Below are 20,126 nucleotides of genomic sequence, written 5' to 3'. Positions count from 1 at the left end.
AGACTTTAGATTATACTTAAACATTGACCTATTTTAGCTGTAACGCTTTGGGCATATCTAAACCAACTGTTTGCATGAGTTACTTGGTTCAACACTTTAAAAGATTAAGTATACATCTTGCCTTTAATAAATCAATACTTGTGCTACACATAAACTACCTTTGTTGAAGATATTCAGTGCATTACATTTACTCTTAGTACATGGGATATATTTATACATGAATCTGATTTTACAAAAATAAATCTCTCATTCAACTTTTTCTTTTTTCCCAGTTTTCTTTTGGTTTCAACTTAAAAAAAATACGTAAACTTCTAATCAATTGACGTCTTTTTCAATGTGGAAAAAAGGAGAGACCACATTTTGACAATATCAGGATCAGTAAAATCTTGTTTTTCAGAGAACATAGGTGTTGTAATTGCTTTTCCACTCAAGCTAATGGTGCTCTGATTTTAAGGGATTAAATCAAAAAAATATCAAATGTCCTTATTTACTGTATGTACCGAGATTCAGGCAAACTTAAATCAAGACTGTTGAAATTGTTTTTGAACCAGCGTTATGGATTCATTCCATTTTTATTCGGATGCTTGATCTATCCTTGTGACAAAATGGACCCGGATCCAATCCTATCATTCTAAAAGTGTTATCAATTTCTTTTCCAAAATATTTTTTTTTCTTTTTTTTTTAGTGCATACTTGCAAAAAAACAATGTTAAGTTTTCACAGTGTAATGTAAATTCTAAAACTTTTATTAAAAAAGCAAAATAATATACTTAATTAATATCAATCAATAGTAATATAAATTTATTAAGATGAAATTCTTAAAAATATAAGTTTCTTTATAAATTTTTAAAATTTAATAATATCAAAATTCAGTGTAAACATCTTTTGCCACTAGGGGGTGTTCAGCTATATAAGAACACAAATACTAGTAATATTATCCCATTTTTCATATATTTTCTTTTAATATTAGGGTATTTTTTACAAGTCATGAATGGGGTTCATGTAAATGGTCCATTCTCCTTGGCGGGATGCTTTTCTTCAACCAATAAGAAGCAAGCAGTATTTTCAGCCAATGATCAGAGACCAATTGAGTATTGCCATCGACTCTGTTATTTTACCAAAGGAATATTCTTAGTGAAATTTGGGCCTTGTTCCAAAAGTTACGTTTTTTTTAAATTACCTCAATTATCTCTTGAAATTACAATCAAAAGAGTTGGGATTTTTTAAACACATTGTTCAAAAAAGAATAACTAAATCATAGGATCTTAAAATCATACAGTTTTTCAGATATTGAATTACCCTCAAAGGATGAGACTTGATTGTCAACCTAAAACTCTTCTTATGGAAACAATTTAAAAGAGTTTAACTTGGTTATCAGCCTTTAATAAAGTTATCAATAATAAATTTGAACCAATGGAAATTTAAACCCTTGAGGGATTCAAAAAAATATTGTACAACTGTCTCTGAATGTTCAGAAGTCTCATCCTTTATGACTAACCCTGTAGAAGTCATGAATCATTTTAAAACTAATTGTGAAGAACAAAACATGTTTGAAAGTGCCATTTATGAGGAAATTAACGTTCTGTTAATTTGAGGAACATGTCTGTGTAGAGAGCCAAGAAAACCTCTCCTTTATCAACGTGATACCTTAATTATAAATAGATAAATAAGCAATAAAATAAAACAAAGTGTTCAATCTCTACCTTGTTTTAGAGTCTATTTCTATCTTATATTTGGAAAGAAGTCGAACAGTTCCCATTTTTATCTCAATCATAGCAAATCTCTCTCCAATGCATGCTCTAAAAAATAAATTAAACCTACAAAAAAAATTTAAAATCAAATTAAAAAAATCATTTGAATTTTTTTTTCTTCTGGAAAATAAATACCCAAATTAAGAAACAAAAACTTTACCTGGGACCAGATCCAAAGGGCAGCCATGAACAAGGAACTATGCTACCAGCATTCTCTTTGAGAAACCGTTCTGGTTTAAACATGTAGGGTTCAGGCCAGTACTCTGGGTCAAAGTGTACAACTTGAGCGCATATTCCAATACCTGTACCCTAACATAAAAAATAAAACAATTAAACTTGTTAGGCTTATTTTGTTTTTCTGGACAGCAATGTGGTCAGATGAGGACAAAATAACTTACCTTTGGTATTTTTATACCCTTGTATTCAAAGTCTTTGTTGCAAATTCTGTCATTTCTTGATACTGGAGAAGAAAACCTTAACAAAATATTTTTTTTGACATTTTTTGAGGGGATCAGATTCAAACTCTTAAAAAAGAAGACCCTTTTTGTGAAACGNCCCGTATTCTTTGCAATATTACTAAAAAGTTACTAAAAAGTCCAGAGTGTCATTTTTAAAGTTAGTTTTTATCATTTACTTCAACGAGATTATGGAAAGATAAAGGTGCAAGAAAAGGGGTTTTTTGCGTAATTTCAATGAATTACAAAGATGGCAAACTGTTTATTTTTATTTGCGGGTTCTTTGTGAAAATGACTCTCGCATTTCTTGATTTTAAAAAGCAATTAAGAAATTCACATAAATTAACACTTTTCAAGTGAAAAAAAGAAGTTATCTTCCACATTTTTGATCAGAGTAAGGTTTCAAGAGTACTCTTGTATATCGGGTATTGCCATCTTCGCATGAATTAAGTTAAATTTTAAGTTTGGAAAATGAGATCACCTGAGTGTTTCCTTTACACAGGCCTCCAGGTATGGCATCTCAGCAACAGTTTCATGATCAAGCTTTCCATCAAACTCCTCCAGAACTTGATCAATCTCAGCAACTAGCTTTTCTAGAACCTAAGAACCATGATATGATATATGATATGATAATAAAGGTTTATGGATCAAGAACACCTGAACATACTATTCTTCACAGCATTCAATATTTATTTATCAAATCAAAACAATGGTCAGAATTTAACACCACTTAGAAATTTGCAAAAAAAATATTTTTAATGTGTGTAAAACTTTAAACATGTTTGCGCAAAGTATCTTGATTGATTTCTCACAAGAAAATACATTAACCTTGGCTCTAAATCAGTATCATTGAATGAATGAATTTAAATAGATGATTTAATCAGTACATATTTTTAACAGTTGGTACTGAAAATAAAAATAATTAAATGCAGAAAATTAAAAAATTGTTTGACCTCAGTGTTTTTCACAAGTTGATAGCACAACGCTCCAAGAGTACTTGCTGTAGTTTCATATCCAGCAATAAGAAAAATTATGGATTGACTTGTAATTTGATCTTCGCTTAGATGTTTTAATTCGCCATTCTAAAACAAACAGATCTAGTTTAACGGGACTGTAAGTGTAATCTTAATTTACCTTTCATTTAAGGAGGGAAATCTCCGATTCACAACGGTACTCTTTTAATCTTTGACTGTTTAAGGATTACAGGCTTGTCCTTACATGTATCTACAGAAACCCTTGTAATTGCTGAACTCCTTGTTTACAAACTGTTTTATATCTAAGTAATTTTTATTTTTTTACTTTCTAAAAGTAGCAGAAGATAAGTCTTCACATGTAAATTTTAAAAATGGATTGGATGTAGAATCTTCTAGATTTCCTTCATTGAGTTCACATAGTACACTAGCATTACACTCCTATTATACGACTTTTTACACAGAATTTTAGAGATATGGGCACTAATATTTCAGTCAAAGGTTTAAAGAGCACTGTTGTGAATCTGGGATGTCCCTACTTAAATGGGAGGTTACTTGAAAATACAGTAATAACTATAAAATAAGTATTATAAACATTTTTAGAGAATAATGAGTTAAAAAACATTTCACCTGAACTTGCTTTTTCATTTCTGCCATTTTATCAATAAAATCCCCATTAGGTACTTTTCTTCCATTTTCAATATTTTTGAATATTTTCCACAATTCTTTCATTTCTGGAGGAACCATATCTAGATAGTTTTCTATGCCGGATAATCCCAAAAAGATATTCATGAAGAAAGCATCCATTGCATTTTTGACTTTGAATCCTTCTAAGACTCCATTTCCTAGTCGCAGCAGATCAGTGTTTCCTTCAAAACAGTTAATTTCTATTCCAAATGCACATTTTCCAATCACATCCATTGTCATCTTTTGGAACACAGGTTTCAGGTCTATAACTGGGTCCTCCTTCACTCTCTAACAACAGAACATCATAAAGACAGTTGATCGAAAGACATTTGTTTTTATACGCCATTAATAAATTTTTCATTTGTCAATTTTCAAAATTCCACGGTGCAAACATGAGAGTGGTATGGAAGTACTCTATACTACAAAAATATATATAATTAAGTTTAAATTTTTTTAAAAAGTGAAATTCCATTTTCGGATGGTTTGTAGCACATTTTTCAAAAATCACCTCTGCAAGGTGTTTTAATCATCTAATAAGAGATCATGTCCTTTGATTCAAATAAGTTAAAAATGCTTTAAATGTGTCCCTTCTCCAGGTGCTCCATCATGTTATCCAATGTGCAGTTCACGTACTGCAACATGCCTTTGATCTTTCCAGATGTGAAGATGGGTGACATACCTATTCAAGCAAAAATAGCAAAACCTTTCATCTTGAGTTTCTTGTTCATACAAATGTTTGAGGGTTATTTAATTTTTTTTCATATTTTCCATTTACCCCCTTATTAGTAATGAATCTTTATCAAAATTGGTATACTGAAAAGGACAAAGCTGAAAACTTTAGAATTAGATACCTTTAGTTCCGATTGGTTAATCTGAATATCCATTGTGGACACTTAATTTTTTTTTAATCCGCTTTTTTCTTTTTTTTTCTCTCCCTGACAATTTCGGGCATATTTGTGTTCACTAATGAAATGGCGCGTAAAATTTTTAACTTCCAGAGCTGGGATCAATGTGGACACTTTAGATTTCTTGCTTAATCCACTCTTTATTAGATAAAGTAGAAAAAAATCAAAAAACCGATTTTTTTCAAATTAAGAGTCATTCCCGTTTTTTGTAAATTAATTAAATCTTAAATGGAGCGCAAAATTTCAAATTTATTGGCTTCTTTTTCGCGACGCTGATTGGTTGAATTTTATACACTTTTCAGGATACAAGTACCGGATTGAGTTAGTCTCGAAATTAAGAAAAAGAGAGGATTAAGCATTGATCTCGATATCCACTGTATTCTAAAGTTCCTAGCTCAGGCTTCTCTTTTTGGTAATTAACAAAATTAGAAGATGGAGCATTGATGTCGATATCAACAGAGCTGAAGTTTTCAGCTCAAAAAAAAATCCATTTTTGATTTAGAAATAATTCATTTTTAGATTCTGGCATTGATGCGCTTTACAGCACACTTGCTAGAAACATTGTCCATACATAAGTTTGACTTGTCGGTTTGTTTGTTAGTGTTAAAAAAATGTTACTAAAAAGCTGAACCGATCAGGTCAACATTTTCAGTTGCAACTCACATAACTCCAGAGTAGGTTTATGAATCGTCAAAATTGTAAAATTATACCCCAAAAAATGTTGACATTTATTATTTTTGTAAATCCACCAATTTCAACAGAAAACTGCGTCAAAAATTGTCCTTTTAGGAAACTGTGAAAAATGGCAACTTTACTAAAGGAGTATAAAACGCCGTAAAAGCCTAGTAATAATATAAATCAATTTAGAACCTTTTTTAAATGATGTATGATGATTGTAAATTGTGATGGTGAACTCTAGAAAATATATTCTCATTACCTTTTCTCAGTTCTCTCCATTCCTCCCCATCCGCAATATCCAGGGTGCGAAACTTTTGGTCTCCAAATTTGAAAAGATGGCCATGAAAGCTTTCAAAATCCTAAAAAAAAAAATTGTTTAACATTACGTGTATGTACACAGCCTCAACTGGTTTGTTTGTTTACCTTTGTAGTAATTTGCTTGATAATATCAGCGTCTGCTACATACACCATAGGCTGGCTTAGAATATATGCTCCAAACACTTTCCCATACTTGGCAACTCTGCAGAAAAAAAATAATCAAAGACCGATTATGACTAATCGACTGAGACTTGTTCTTAGTATCATGAACGATAGACACTATGATCTTGCCATGGGGTACATTTGTTGCATAAAACGTGTTGGGTCACCTCTACACTGGGTAGTCTGACTGGACAGTACGACTGAATGCATAAAAACTTTTAGACTGGGGTGCAGAAAAAAACCACAAAATTTTAAAATAGTTTAATCTCCATTTTTAATCTGTTCCTGGTTAGTTAAAAGTTATAGTCCCTTGAGGTTTCTCTTTTACATGAGGAGGATGGGGTCAACGGCACAATATTTACTCACCTCTTCTCATCCAACTCTGCTAGTTGATATTTATGCAGTGCCCATGGTCCACTCCCAAAACACAGGAAAGGAGGGATAACAGGTATACCACACTAAGTACACAATAGTTGAAAACCAAAAAAAGTCACAAAGACTTAGTCTATTGCTTTCTGAAATTGGATCAATATTGATTTTTTGTTATATTCGTCCTAGAAAATCCGCTTCACTTTATAAAAGTTTCTGGGGAATATTTCTTGTGATAGAATATTTTCTAGAATCAATTTTTCACAAAGGATAAACAAGATTTAAAGTAGCAAATCATAACATGATATAAATATATATAAAAGATTATTTTCCATTTCTGTTTAGTTTTTTACATAAACAAAATCTATTATAGTGAGGATCCAACCTTTTCAAGTTTTCCATAGTTTCTTCTTAAATAAATCCACAAAAGAACAAAAAATCCGGCTAAAAGCCACAGAAACATTATGTATGTGTAATCTGAAATTATAAATTCACAAAGAATGAGACTTCAGATAGGAATATAAATGTATTTAGCATTTTTATCATTAATTTATTGTTTCAAACCATTGTGAACTTTAGGAAATCATTTAAAATATTGTTAATAGATTAAATTTAAACACTGTCAATAAACTCCAATTTTCAAGTCCCTGTATTCTTGCAAGCTGGTGGTGTAAGCCTTTGATATTTTAAACTATGGACTATTTATTCTAGAAAGCAGAAATCATAGTTCATAGTAAATATGTTTAAACAACAGGTTTCAAAGAGAGATACAGGGTGTCCCACAAAACATGGAAGTTGGGGAATAGTTTAGAATGTCTTCTTTCATCATTGTTTAATTGTTTGATACCAAAGCTAATAATAAAAATATTAAAAGGGAGTAAAATATTATAGTAAAATTTATTTTATGGTAAAATATTTTTAAGCTGAATTTTTTTTAACAAAATAAACTTCTATTAGTCTTTAATATCTCATACAATATATGGAAAAGACATTCAAAACCATTTACCAACTGTCATGCTTCGTAGGACACCCTGTATAAGAATTAGAAAATTAATGTTCGCGGCAAGTAATCAGTTCTTTTAAAGGGATTTTGGGAATCATGTCTCAACATAGTGAAATATATAAATGTTTTCAATCCACACTGAATTAGACATTGGGAGAAAGTTAAATTTAAGCAACATTACTAGTACGACTTTGTGACCTCGTAAGTCGTAGTTCCTTTACTTTCCATCAGAAATTAAAAATTATGTGTTCTTCTCAATATCTCCTTAAAAAAGGGATTTATAATGGAAGACATCTTTGGTGCAATGTACTTCAGTTTTACGTGAATTTGTGTATTATATAATCTGATAAAATTAACAACCAACAAACCCATGAAATAGTAAAACCTCAATCTATTGATAAACAAGTATTTGATGGCATACTAGTACAACTCTTTTAATGCAAATCCTTACAATTGCGTAGTTTCTCCTATACTGTGCTGTAACCTTATTAACCTAATACTCTAATAACCAATATGTGGGGTTAGGTTAAATTAAGAAAAATGTCTTGGCCAAGTGCTGCGGCTAGGACATGCAAGGGGGATGAGCGCTGCGGCAAAATTTATTAAACCAATACATTAATTACCAACATGCGGGGTTAGGTTAGGTTAAGACAATTCTATGGCCTACAAATTGTGTGTCATGTGCATTGTGCATTCGCCCTCCAATATGTGGGCATCCAATCAACAAAATATGTGTATTTGACCTTCAAAATAAGGTATCCATTCTACCATAAAACATTGCTCCTACAACCATAAAATATTGCTCATCTGACCTATAACTAATAATTATTGTTCAACCCATCTAAAAATATTGCTCATCTGTAACCTAAAATTATGTTTCAACAGACATAAAAATAATGCTAAAACATAAAATTATGACTTCTTTGACTTAAAAAGATTGATCAACTGACCTAAAATTATTGCTCAACCGACCTAGCAATATTCTTCAACTGACCTAAAAATGTTACTCATCCGACCTAAAAATATTGCTTATCCAACCTAAAAATATTGCTCATCAGTCATCAGGCCTTAAAAAATTGCATATTAAACCTAAGAATAATGCTCAACTAAATAAAAAATATTGCTCATCCCACCTACAAATATTGCTCATCCTACCTAAAAATAATCCTCATCTGACCTAAAAATATTGCTCATGAATCTAACCTAAAACAAAGCTCATCCAACCTGAAATTATTACACAACAAACCTAAAAATATTGCTCATCCAACCTAAGAATATTGCTCAATCGATCTAAAATTTTTGCTTCACAGACCTGACACAGTCACCAACCTTACTAAAACTTCCTGGTAAACCGGCCTAAAATATATGCTCAACTAACCTAAATATATATATATGAATCTTAGGTTGGAAAACCAATATATTTCTATGAGGATGCCAAACTGAACTAAAGCTTTTTTAGCCAAACCGACTGAAAACTACCCAATATTTAGGTTAGAATCATCTAAGTCGGTTTACACGGCATCAAAAAAAATTGTCTGCAATAATGATTTAGCAATTTATTTGGATGTGAAAATATTGGGTTTACCCTTATTTCTAACATTTTTAAAACAGAAAACTTGTTTTTCCCTTCTTTTAAAAGGGTAATGATGATTTTTCAAATATCTTAAAGCTGAAAGCTAGGTGTGGTTTTATAAAATTAAATTTTTGGAATACTAAATATTTTCATGCTTTTTTACAGGCATTTGTATTCTTTTTAATGTTTTTCCCTTTTCGATAAATTCAATATGTAGAGAATACAACAGAGAATAAAATCTTCTTCTAGGTATCTTAGGTCAAAAAAAGGAAATATTTGATGATACAAAGTAATCAAAATCTTTAGAAGAGGGGACAACTAAGGACCATCATACAAAACATATCATCACAAAACTTATCAAAACAAAACCTACAAACTCTGAAAATAACAACAGTTCACATCCAACTATTTAAACTATAAAAATACAAAAGCAACTTGTTTGTTTTAGACGCTCCTCCTGGACTAAATATTCTCTTCAGTAAATTTAAACAAGTAGAAACATATACAACCAATGAGTAGAGACTAAATGAACAGTGCTTGCCTTAATATTAATTCTAGGAAACTTCATTAAAAGGTAAAATATATGTAGATTTAAAAGTATTCCTTATTTTACAAATTTGAGTATAATAGTTAGTGTTATTCATAAATAATCTGAACAGTCCCTTTCAACTGTATGTTATAAGGATATCAACGTTCAGTTAATTTGATAAACATATCAGTGTAGATTGCCATGAAAACCTCTCCTTTGCCAACATTATACCTAAATTATAAATACTAGAAATTCATGGCACTTTTCGCACCCTTCTTTCTAGGCTTTTAGGGCGCTTTTCAAAAAATTTGAATATTTACAAAATTAAAACATTTAAACAGAAAATTTCTTAAATTTTGATCATTCATAAACCTTCCCTGGAGTCCTGTGAGGTGCCATACAAATTGGGGCCCGATCGTTTTAGCCTTTTAGACGTTTATTGGATACAAATGGATAGACAATCAAACAAGTAAAGTATACATTTAGATACAAATATGAACTTCAAGAAGAAAAGATTTCCTGTATGTTACCTGGTTTTTGGGTCAATTTCTATTTTATATTTGGAAAGAAGTCGAGCAGTTCCCATTTTCATCTCAATCATAGCAAATCTCTCTCCAATGCAAAATCTAAAAATCACCAAAAACAAAAAAGTTAAACAGAACAGAATTCTCAAAACGAGTAAGTAACATATGAGAAAGTCATGTTATTCACATTTCTCATTTTATGCTGGAAACAATATACCTAAATTTAAGAACAGTCCCTTTACCTGGGCCCAGATCCAAAGGGAAGCCATGAACAGGGAACTATGCTACCAGCATTCTCTTTGAGAAACCGTTCTGGTTTAAACATGTAGGGTTCAGGCCAGTACTCTGGGTCAAAGTGTACAGCTTGATTGCATATTGCAATGGTTGTACCCTAGATACAAAAAAAATACATTATTTCCCTAAAATTTAAAAAATTTAATATTTCATGATAGGATCAAGAATTTTTAAAGAGAAAGAAAACTGATTACCTTAGGAATTTTGATTCCTTTGTATTCAAAGTCTTTGTTACAAAGTCTATCAATCCTTGACAATGGAGATGAAAACCTGGACAAAATATTTTCATTACCAAGTTGTTTGTATGCTGATTTAGGTATGAAACAGAGGTTTAAACAATTTTGTAGGAAGTCTCTTCCTTTTTTCCTAGTGACTGTGAGGTCTTTGCTTTGAATTTTAAAAAAAATAAATATTAAATCTAATCAAGTACTTTTTTAAGTTTGAAGCTTAACAATTTGATCTTAACCTGAGTGTTTCCTTAATACAGGCCTCCAGGTATGGCATCTCAGCAACAGTTTCATGATCCAGCTTTCCATTAAACTTCTCTCCCCCCGCCCCCCCCTATATCTGCCCCTGGTACAAGATGGTTGAGATATGAATGCATTGATGTGGACGACTAAGCCACACGACTAGATTCTGCTCCGCCATTGGTGAAAATTCTGGTCATGTGATACAGACAAGAGCCACATGACCAGATACTGCTCTGTCATTGGTGGAAATTATTGTGCATGTGATACAGACAGAGCCGCATAATCAGATACTGCACTGTCAGTGTCATTAGAGATACTTCTGGTCAAAAAATATAGTCAAAACAAGATTAAAATCAATTATATTTGACAAAAGTTAATAAATTTAATTTTCAAATTATATAATGGTACAAGGACCAAATTTAATGAATAACTAGAAGTTTTTGAATTACCACTTCTCATGTGCACTGGGTAAAAGAAAAGAGAAGTTTCTCAACTTTGTCCTCATAGCCAAACGTTTCCCCTTTTTTATTATATCTGGTTAAATCTTTAAAAACTGATTACCCTTTCTTAGTTCTTTCCATTCTTCCCATTCTGCAGTTTCAAGGGTGCGATACTTTTGCTCCGAAACTTTGTATGAATGTCCATGGAAGCTTTCAAAATCCTAAAATTGAAAATGCTGCATATTGTTATATAATTCACATGGTGTGGCTTCTCATTTTATTTCACCTTTACAGTGACTTGTTTGATAAGATCAGCATCAGCTAGATATATGACAGGTTGGCTAAGAATATATGCTCCAAACACTTTTCCATACTTGGCAACTCTGTAAAATAAAAAACATCACAGACTATTATTGTTTATGCAAATATTTTCAAAAAAATGCCAGTTTCAGTAATATTTTGCATTTTCTTTAGAAATTAAGACAAATTAACATCAACATTGCATTGATATTTGCATGGAAAAAATTTAAAAGTTATTCTCTCCCTCCTTTCTCAGTAGTCTACTCATAACCCCTTTATGCTTAAACTCACCTCTGATTGTCCAACTCTGCTAGTTGATATTTATGCATTGCCCATGGTCCACTCCCAAAACACAGGAAAGGAGGGATAACAGGTATGCCACACTATAAAAGAAAAATTAACTAGAATTAAGAAAAATACACTCGAAATCCCTGTTTATAAAAAGTAAAATTTTTTTTTTGAAGTATCAAAATTTCCTCAGTGCTGAACTAACTTTGTTCTTTATTCATCCAAGAGACAGCAGTTAACTTTTATGTAAACGCAGTATGGTGTATGTTTCTTGTATGGAAAAATTTTAATTCTACACTTGATTTTTCATTTAGATTCAATTGAATATTATTACAATGCTTTCCGTTTTCACAACTTGTTCACATTAAAAAAAAGTTAGTATGGATCCAACCTTTTCAAGTTTTCCATAGTTTCTTCTTAAATAAATCCACAGAAGAACAAAAAATCCGGCTAGAAGCCACAGAAACATTATGCGTATTCTGAAATTATAAATTCAAAGTAATCAATCTACAGAGTTTGGCTCACGAAGAATGAAACTTCAGATAGGAATACAGAAAGTGTTCAGTATTTTTATCGTTAATTTATTGTTTCATACCACTGTGAACTTGTTTTATTCTTAAGCAAATCATTTGAAACATCATTAATAGACTAAATTTAAACACTCTCAACAAACTCCAGTTCATAGTAAATATGTTTACAACAACAGGTTCCAAAGAGAGAGGGTTTAGACTGACACCTTTTCAAAAGACTCTCTGGTACGGTTAGACCTCCAGCACAGCCCCTTGCATCATCAGAACACAGGCAGGGTAGACCACGGGCAGAATAAGAAACTAATCTTAGCTAAGATGTGTGAAATTTCTCAAAATTGTTTTATTTAAGCTGTAGGCTTTGTTAACAGTTATCAAAAGCAGCTTGTTAGTTGTAGACGCTCCTCCTGGACTAAATATTTTCTTCAGTAAATTTAAACAAGTAGAAACATATACAACCAATGAGTAGAGGCTAAATAAACAGTGCTTGCCTTAATATTAATTATAGGAAACTTCATTATAAGGTAAAAATATATATAGAGAAAACTTTAATTATCAAAATATTTGATTTTATAGTGAAGACTGAAAACCTTATGGTATTTCTATTATTAGCGAATAGATAAGTGTAGGAACTGTAAGTTATAAGGATCTCAACGTTCTGATAATTTGATAAACATATCAGTGTAGATAGCCATTAAAACCTCTCCTTTGCCAACATTATACCTAAATTATAAATACTAGAAATTCAAGGTGCTTCATGCCCTTCTTTCTAGGCTTTTAGAGCGCCTCAAGCCAATCTTCTATTTCAATTCTCAACATAATCTCTTTGTGTACATTGTAAAAAAATAACAAAAATTTGCGGATTTCAATAAACAATTTCGTGGATTTTTAAAAATTTACAAAAATAAAAAAAATTTTAACAGAAAAATTTTTAAATTATTATGGCACCTCGCAGGACCCAGGGAAGGGGTTAGTTTTGGGCCCAATTGGTTCAGCTGTTTGGACGTTTATGGGATACAAAGGGACAGACAAACAAACAAACAAAGTATGTATATAGATACAAATATGAACTTTAAGAAGAAAAGATTTCCTGTATGTTACCTGGTTTTTGGGTCAATTTCTATTTTATATTTGGAAAGAAGTCGAGCAGTTCCCATTTTCATCTCAATCATAGCAAATCTCTCTCCAATGCAAAATCTAAAAATCACCAAAAACAAAAAAAGTTTAACACAATTCTCAAATCAAGTAAGTAACATATGAGAAAGTCATGTTATTCACATTTCTCATTTTATGCTGGAAACAATATACCTAAATTTAAGAACAGTCCCTTTACCTGGGCCCAGATCCAAAGGGAAGCCATGAACAGGGAACTATGCTACCAGCATTCTCTTTGAGAAACCGTTCTGGTTTAAACATGTAGGGTTCAGGCCAGTACTCTGGGTCAAAGTGTACAGCTTGATTGCATATTGCAATGGTTGTACCCTAGATACAAAAAAAATACATTATTTCCCTAAAATTTAAAAAATTTAATATTTCATGATAGGATCAAGAATTTTTAAAGAGAAAGAAAACTGATTACCTTAGGAATTTTGATTTCCTTGTATTCAAAGTCTTTGTTACAAAGTCTATCAATCCTTGACAATGGAGATGAAAACCTGGACAAAATATTTTCATTACCAAGTTGTTTGTATGCTGATTTAGGTATGAAACAGAGGTTTAAACAATTTTGTAGGAAGTCTCTTCCTTTTTTCCTAGTGACTGTGAGGTCTTTGCTTTGAATTTTAAAAAAAATAAATATTAAATCTAATCAAGTACTTTTTTAAGTTTGAAGCTTAACAATTTGATCTTAACCTGAGTGTTTCCTTAATACAGGCCTCCAGGTATGGCATCTCAGCAACAGTTTCATGATCCAGCTTTCCATTAAACTTCTCAATCCATTGTCATCTTTTGGAACACAGGTTTCAGGTCTATAACTGGGTCCTCCTTCACTCTCTAACACAGCAACATTTTAAAATCTTTTAATTGAAAAAGGTTTACATTGAAAAGATAAGTATTTCCTTAACCGTACTATGATTTCTTTAGCATAATAATCAATCATATTCAATAACTTTGAAGTGTTTTAAAAAAACATCCTCTTGATGTTAATTCTTTAAATGTTTTCCTTCTCCAGATGTTTCATCATGTTATCCAATGTAGAGTTCACATGTTGTAACATGCCTTTTATCTTTCCAGATGTGAAGATGGGTGACATGCCTATTAAAACAAATAGTACAAGATGGTTGATATATGAATGCAGTGATCTGGTAGACTTAACCACATGACCAGATACTGCTCTGTCATTTGTGAAAATTCTGGTCATGTGATACAGACAAGAGCCACATGACCAGATACTGCTCCGCCATTGGTGGAAATTCTAGTTATGTGATACAGACGGAACCACATGACCAGATACTGCACTGTCAGTGTCATTAGAGATACTTCTGGTCACATAATATTGACAAAACAAGATTAAAATCATTTATATCTATTAAAAATAAGTAAGTTTAATTTTCAAATTATATAATGGTACAAGGACCAAATTTGATGAACAACCAGAAGTTTTCGAATTATGGAAACTTAATAGTTGACCCACTTCTCAGGTACACTGGGTCAAACAAAAGAGAAGTTTCTCAACTTTCCCTTCATTGCTAAACATTTCCCCTTTCTTATTTAATCGGGTCCCCATGCTATTACTGATATGAAAAATATCAACCTCTCCAATTAACTCTTTAATTTTTCAAAAACACTCTCTTTAAAAACTGATTACCCCTTCTGAGTTCTTTCCATTCCTCCCATTCTGCAGCTTCAAGGGTGCGATACTTTTGCTCTGAACATTTGAATGAATGTCCATGGAAGCTTTCAAAATCCTAAAATTGAAAATGCTGCAAATTGTTAAATAATTCACATGGTGTGGCTTCTCATTATATTTCACCTGTACAGTGACTTGTTTGATAAGATCAGCATCAGCTAGATATATGACAGGTTGGCTTAGAATATATGCTCCAAACACTTTTCCATACATTGCAACTCTGTAAAATAAAGAACATCAAATATTTTCAACAAAATGCCAGTTTCAGCAATATTTTGAATTTTGTTTAGAAAATAAGACAATTGTTTTATAAGTAATGTTGATATTTGCTCAGAAAAAATTTAACAAGTTATTCTCTCCCCCCTGTCTCAGTACAGTCTGTTCATAAAGACTCACCTCTTCTCATCCAACTCTGCTAGTTGATATTTATGCAGAGCCCATGGTCCACTCCCAAAACACAGGAAAGGAGGGATAACAGGTATACCACACTAAAAGAGAAAAAATTAACTGGAACTAAGAAATATATACTAGAAGCCCACAAATCCTTGTTTATAAAAAGTGAAATTTAATTTTTTTGAAGGTATCAATTATAGATATGCAAGTAGGACTGGGCGCGTACCTGGTGGAACGATCGTTCTTTCCCGAGAAAGAACGGAACGATCAAGAACGATCCCATTCTTCCGAAAAAAAACGCTTCGAACGTGTTCTTAAAAATTTTTAAACGATTAGTAAGAGAACCGAACGGGAATTGCGTGAAAAGAACGGTTAAAATCCTTAACATTTTCTTATTTTCAAGAACGCATTCTAAGTTGGGAACGCAATTTAAACAGGAATGTGTTTCCAGTTCAGATTTTCTTTGTATGTAGTGAACCAAAATTGAAAGATAGAATTATTGTAAATGACATTAGACACAATAATATAGGTAAGTAAGGAGGGTTAAACATGTAGGGTTCAGGCCAGTACTCTGGGTCAAAGTGTACAGCTTGATTGCATATTGCAATGGTTGTACCCTAGATACAAAAAAAAGGGGGAGAATTTAGGTGACAAGAAATTGTTTCCTATAATTTATTTCTATATCTTTTTGAAATATTGATCATGAAAATTAAATATTTTTCAAAAAATCTACAAATTGTACATCCCCTTGTTTTAAGGTAACCTGGTTTTAATAATTGTACTATACTAAGAACGGAACGGAGGGATGGAAACGTTCTTTGACTAAGAACGGAACGAGAGGGATGGAATGGTTCTTTAAATAAGAATGCCAAGAACAGAACTGAACGGGAAGACCGTATTTCTACTCAGAACGGAATGGAACAGAATGGAACGAAACGGAATGATACAAGAAAAAAGAAGGAGAACGGAACGATTTAGCAGAAGGCCCTCATTCTAGAACGGAATGGAACAATTTAAAAAAAGGCGGAACATGCCCAGCCCTATATACAAGAATATAGATCGCTAATCCTGACAAGCGGAGGAAGGCAGGCGGCCATGAGCCACCACTATTTCCCCTTCCATGCCACATATTAGCCTTTTCTCTTCCAGCAGCCATGAGCCACCACTATTTCCCCTTCCGTACCACCACATTTGACTCTTCCGGGCAAACTACTTTTTTAAATGGTATATTTAGGGCCTTTAAAGTGTGATTTTAAAAAAATCCAGCCGAGTCACGCAAAAAAGCACAACTCAAACAATTTTTTCAATTCTACTTAAGATTAATGATTAATATTGTGTTTGTTGAATTCTTAAACTGTTTAACAATGAAATTTTTGACAAATTTGTCTAAGGATTGCATCTTGAAATATCACAAAGTCTAATGATTATTCAATTACTGTATGGTGTATATTTCTTGTATGGAAAAAATTCATTCTAAACTTGATTTTTCATTTAGATTCAATTGAATATTATTACATCGCTTCCCGTTTTCATGACTTGTTCACATAAAATAAAAGTTAGAATGGATCCAACCTTTTCAAGTTTTCCATAGTTTCTTCTTAAATAAATCCACAGAAGAAGAAAAAATCCGGCTAAAAGCCACAGAAACATTATGTTAGTGTAATCTGAAATTATTGATTAGCATGTTTAAATTGTTTATACCATGCATTAAAGATATGATCAAACTTTTTGTGTATGTCTTATAAACGAACTCTTCAATCCTCTTAAACCCAATCGATTTGATACTAACAGATAATCTGAATTTTGATTTAACAGATTACAGAAAAGTTTATTAAGTTTAACTAGCTTACGTTAGGTACAACTTAAAACTTAAAACACCGTTAAGATTATTTTAAAAATAGCAGAACTGCGTAGTTTCTCCTAAACTGTGAGATGTGGACTTAATTCTTACTGTGCTTATTCTACATTATAGGCACTACGCGAACTAGGTGCACTGGCGCAGTGCTCTCAGTATGAGAACATTGTACTCCTAACTTTGTACTCTGTGAACTCCTCCATTATACTCTATTTTGATCCTACAAAGGTTAGTGTGCACATATCCACGCTGACTTGTATATTCTGATTTCTGTATGTATACTGCACATTTGCACAACACCCAATTACTGGAATTTGAAGATGGAGGTGGGGTGAGTGGGTTGGGATCAAAGAAAATTTAATATATATTAGAGCGAAATTTAGAGAATCTCTCGGTATTAATTTTTTCAGTCCCAGTCCCTTTCAGCCTGAAAGGGAGTTCAAAGTCTACAAATCACGTAAATGTTCACAAATTATGTGCAATAGAGTACTTTACAATGAATTAGGTGAATAAAAAACATCATTAGATTTATAGTTATATCGAAAAATCATAGTTTTTTAAATGAAATGCATAGAGTCTATGTGAAATGATCGTTGGTCAATTATAATTTGGTTTTCTTTTAATATTAATTTTAAATTCCCCTCAAATATATATTCTATTCTCTTTGGGTTGGATGCACATTAATCAAAACACGATGTGACATGTCATGAAACCACTTTACTGAAAATGCCAACTAGAAAAAATGTTTTTGCCAATGCCAACTCTTCAGAAACAATTAATTGTGAATCGATCATGGAGGATAACTTAAAATTAGACAATTTTCCCTTTAAGAAAGGATCAATTGAATCAAATAGAAGAATAGAATTAAATCAAAACGAACATCAAACGATACCAGATAAGAAACAGATAATTAAAACAGAAGAATTTCAAATTTGAAACTTAACTGTCATTTGTTAACTTGCAACTATAAAGAATTTAAGTTTTTTTGGGCCATTTTTTAAATTAGAATAATATTTTTTTATAGTTTGGAAATCACAAATATATAAAACATTACAGTTATCATAAATTGAATTGGCAATTTGAAAAATTGAAATTTTAATTTTTTTTCTATATGGTGTAATAAGAATTGCTAATCGTTTTTAAAAACGATCGAAAAAAAGATAGTTTTTCTCTCGTTTTTATTTTTAAAAACTATTGTTTTCGAAAACGACTGTTTCGTTTTTCGTTTTTTTTCGTCGTTTTTCAAACGAAGCGATCGTTTTAAAAAAATGAGAAGGATCCATCCCAAGGTGCAAAGTTTTTTTAAATTTTGAGTATTTATTCAAATATATATCTGCGGGGGGGGGGTGATGCCTCTAATGATGGTGAAGCAGAAGTTAGAAGGAATGTTGATGCTATCTACGGTTGCCGAATTGACAAATGGAATTATCACAATGGTTTATAACATTAATATTTGGAAGGTTTCCATCAAAGTTTAAGATTATCAGTTTTCAAGGGCACAACAAAAGTCCTTTGTATTTTGATTATATTTGTACAACTAATTCATTAACAAATTTGTTTCGTAAATTTTGTAAGTTGATCTTGATGTGATTTTGTTTTGTTAGAACTCACCTCTAAACGTACTTTTCCTGGAAAACTACAATCTCAAGCGTTTTAATTGTCGTAACTTCTTTGGTCTTTGATTTTGCATTTCTAATACCATATGTTTTTTGTAGCCCTGGACATGTGTATTCTAAAACTACAGTGCGCTTGCTAAAGTTATAATTTTAAAGGAGTAAATGATTTTAGGCTGATAGATTTTTGAGTGAGAGAATGCAATAATATTAGGTCATTTATATATTTTCTTAGTGACAAAACATGTAAAGAAAATCTCTTCAGATAAATGAAAATCGTAAAAAAGGCATTAAAATATTTTTCATACTCAAGTTGTGTGAAGTATATAATACAGATAAAGTAATATAGAACACTTTTAACATATTCGGATTATAAACAATGCTTTTTGATAAATAAATCGTTATTAAGTCGTTACATGTTATTACTACGCAGTCTATGCATATCATCATATTCAGATAAATACGTTGTACACTGTTCAATGTACAAAGTAAAAAAGGATAGAAATGATATATTTATTATTTTTAAATGAACTTCTATTAATTCTATAAATTCTACATACATACAGGATTTATCAGGGGGAGAGGGGACTTGTTTTAACATGGTAAATACTGGGGTTTTAAGTTTTCAAAGGGTTCCTCAGTTTGATTACCACCAAAAAAGTTCTTTAAAAAAGTTTGCCAAAAGAAAGTCCTAAATTTTGGCACTAAAAGAGCTCTGTGGAAAAGTCCTTGAAATAAAATTGTTTGGAAATTAAAGTCCTATCATTTTGAGACTTTTTGTCTGGTTCCATTATGATTTTATGATTTTATGCAAAAAACTCTCCGGAAAAAAATCCTTTTACAGTGTAAAATGCATGGGAACAAGGGATGTTTACAACCATGGAAAAAAGGGGCAAATGGTATTAAAAACACCCCTGGCTATGTTAAATATGCAGATGCCTAGAAGAAAAGTCCGTTTTATGAAAACGCCTAAGACTTGACTTCATTTTCCCGAGACATAGAACTTTTTTACTTTAGGACTTAAATTCCTGTGATCTAATTTCCCGAGACTATATTGGCATGCCCCATATTATTATACTATTTTAGGAAAAAAAGTTCCAGGAATCTAAAACTCAGGACTTTATTTCCAGTGACATTTTTTCCTAGGACTTCAGAAAATGGGGACTTTTTTACA

The 20,126-nt window shown here is 31.7% G+C and overlaps 1 protein-coding gene across 4 annotated transcripts; it reads right to left on the bottom strand.

The window, feature by feature from the left end:
- Positions 1-936: 936 nt before the first annotated feature.
- On the bottom strand, positions 937-17,165 carry LOC111712343 (cytochrome P450 3A24). Of its 4 annotated transcripts, none has more exons than XR_002767430.1 (13): positions 6,681-6,798; positions 6,293-6,384; positions 5,870-5,966; positions 5,706-5,805; positions 4,451-4,542; positions 3,807-4,151; positions 3,159-3,287; positions 2,687-2,805; positions 2,149-2,224; positions 1,911-2,059; positions 1,703-1,798; positions 1,498-1,646; positions 937-1,299 (listed from the first exon to the last, which is right to left on the bottom strand). XR_002767430.1 is itself a non-coding variant. In XM_023486945.1 (13 exons), the coding sequence occupies exons 1-13, from the start codon at positions 17,132-17,134 to the stop codon at positions 1,574-1,576; spliced, it is 1,446 nt and encodes a 481-aa protein (XP_023342713.1). In that variant the 5' UTR covers positions 17,135-17,165; the 3' UTR covers positions 937-1,573. The 4 variants fall into 4 exon arrangements, 3 of the variants coding, with proteins under 3 accessions (XP_023342713.1, XP_023342705.1, XP_023342694.1); XM_023486945.1 differs by lacking the exons at positions 4,451-4,542; positions 5,706-5,805; positions 5,870-5,966; positions 6,293-6,384; positions 6,681-6,798 and adding exons at positions 14,188-14,235; positions 14,405-14,496; positions 15,050-15,149; ... (1 more) ...; positions 15,488-15,579; positions 17,057-17,165 and having other exon boundaries at positions 937-1,646; positions 3,807-4,103; XM_023486937.1 differs by lacking the exons at positions 6,293-6,384; positions 6,681-6,798 and adding exons at positions 15,488-15,579; positions 17,057-17,165 and having other exon boundaries at positions 937-1,646.
- Between the last annotated feature and the right edge of the window lie 2,961 nt (positions 17,166-20,126).

The sequence above is a fragment of the Eurytemora carolleeae genome, unplaced genomic scaffold, assembly GCF_000591075.1.
Source record: "Eurytemora carolleeae unplaced genomic scaffold, Eaff_2.0 scaffold49, whole genome shotgun sequence".
NCBI lineage: Eukaryota > Metazoa > Arthropoda > Copepoda > Calanoida > Temoridae > Eurytemora > Eurytemora carolleeae.
The sequence above is the reverse complement of the archived record's forward strand: the minus strand, read 5'-3'. Positions and strand labels throughout refer to the sequence as shown.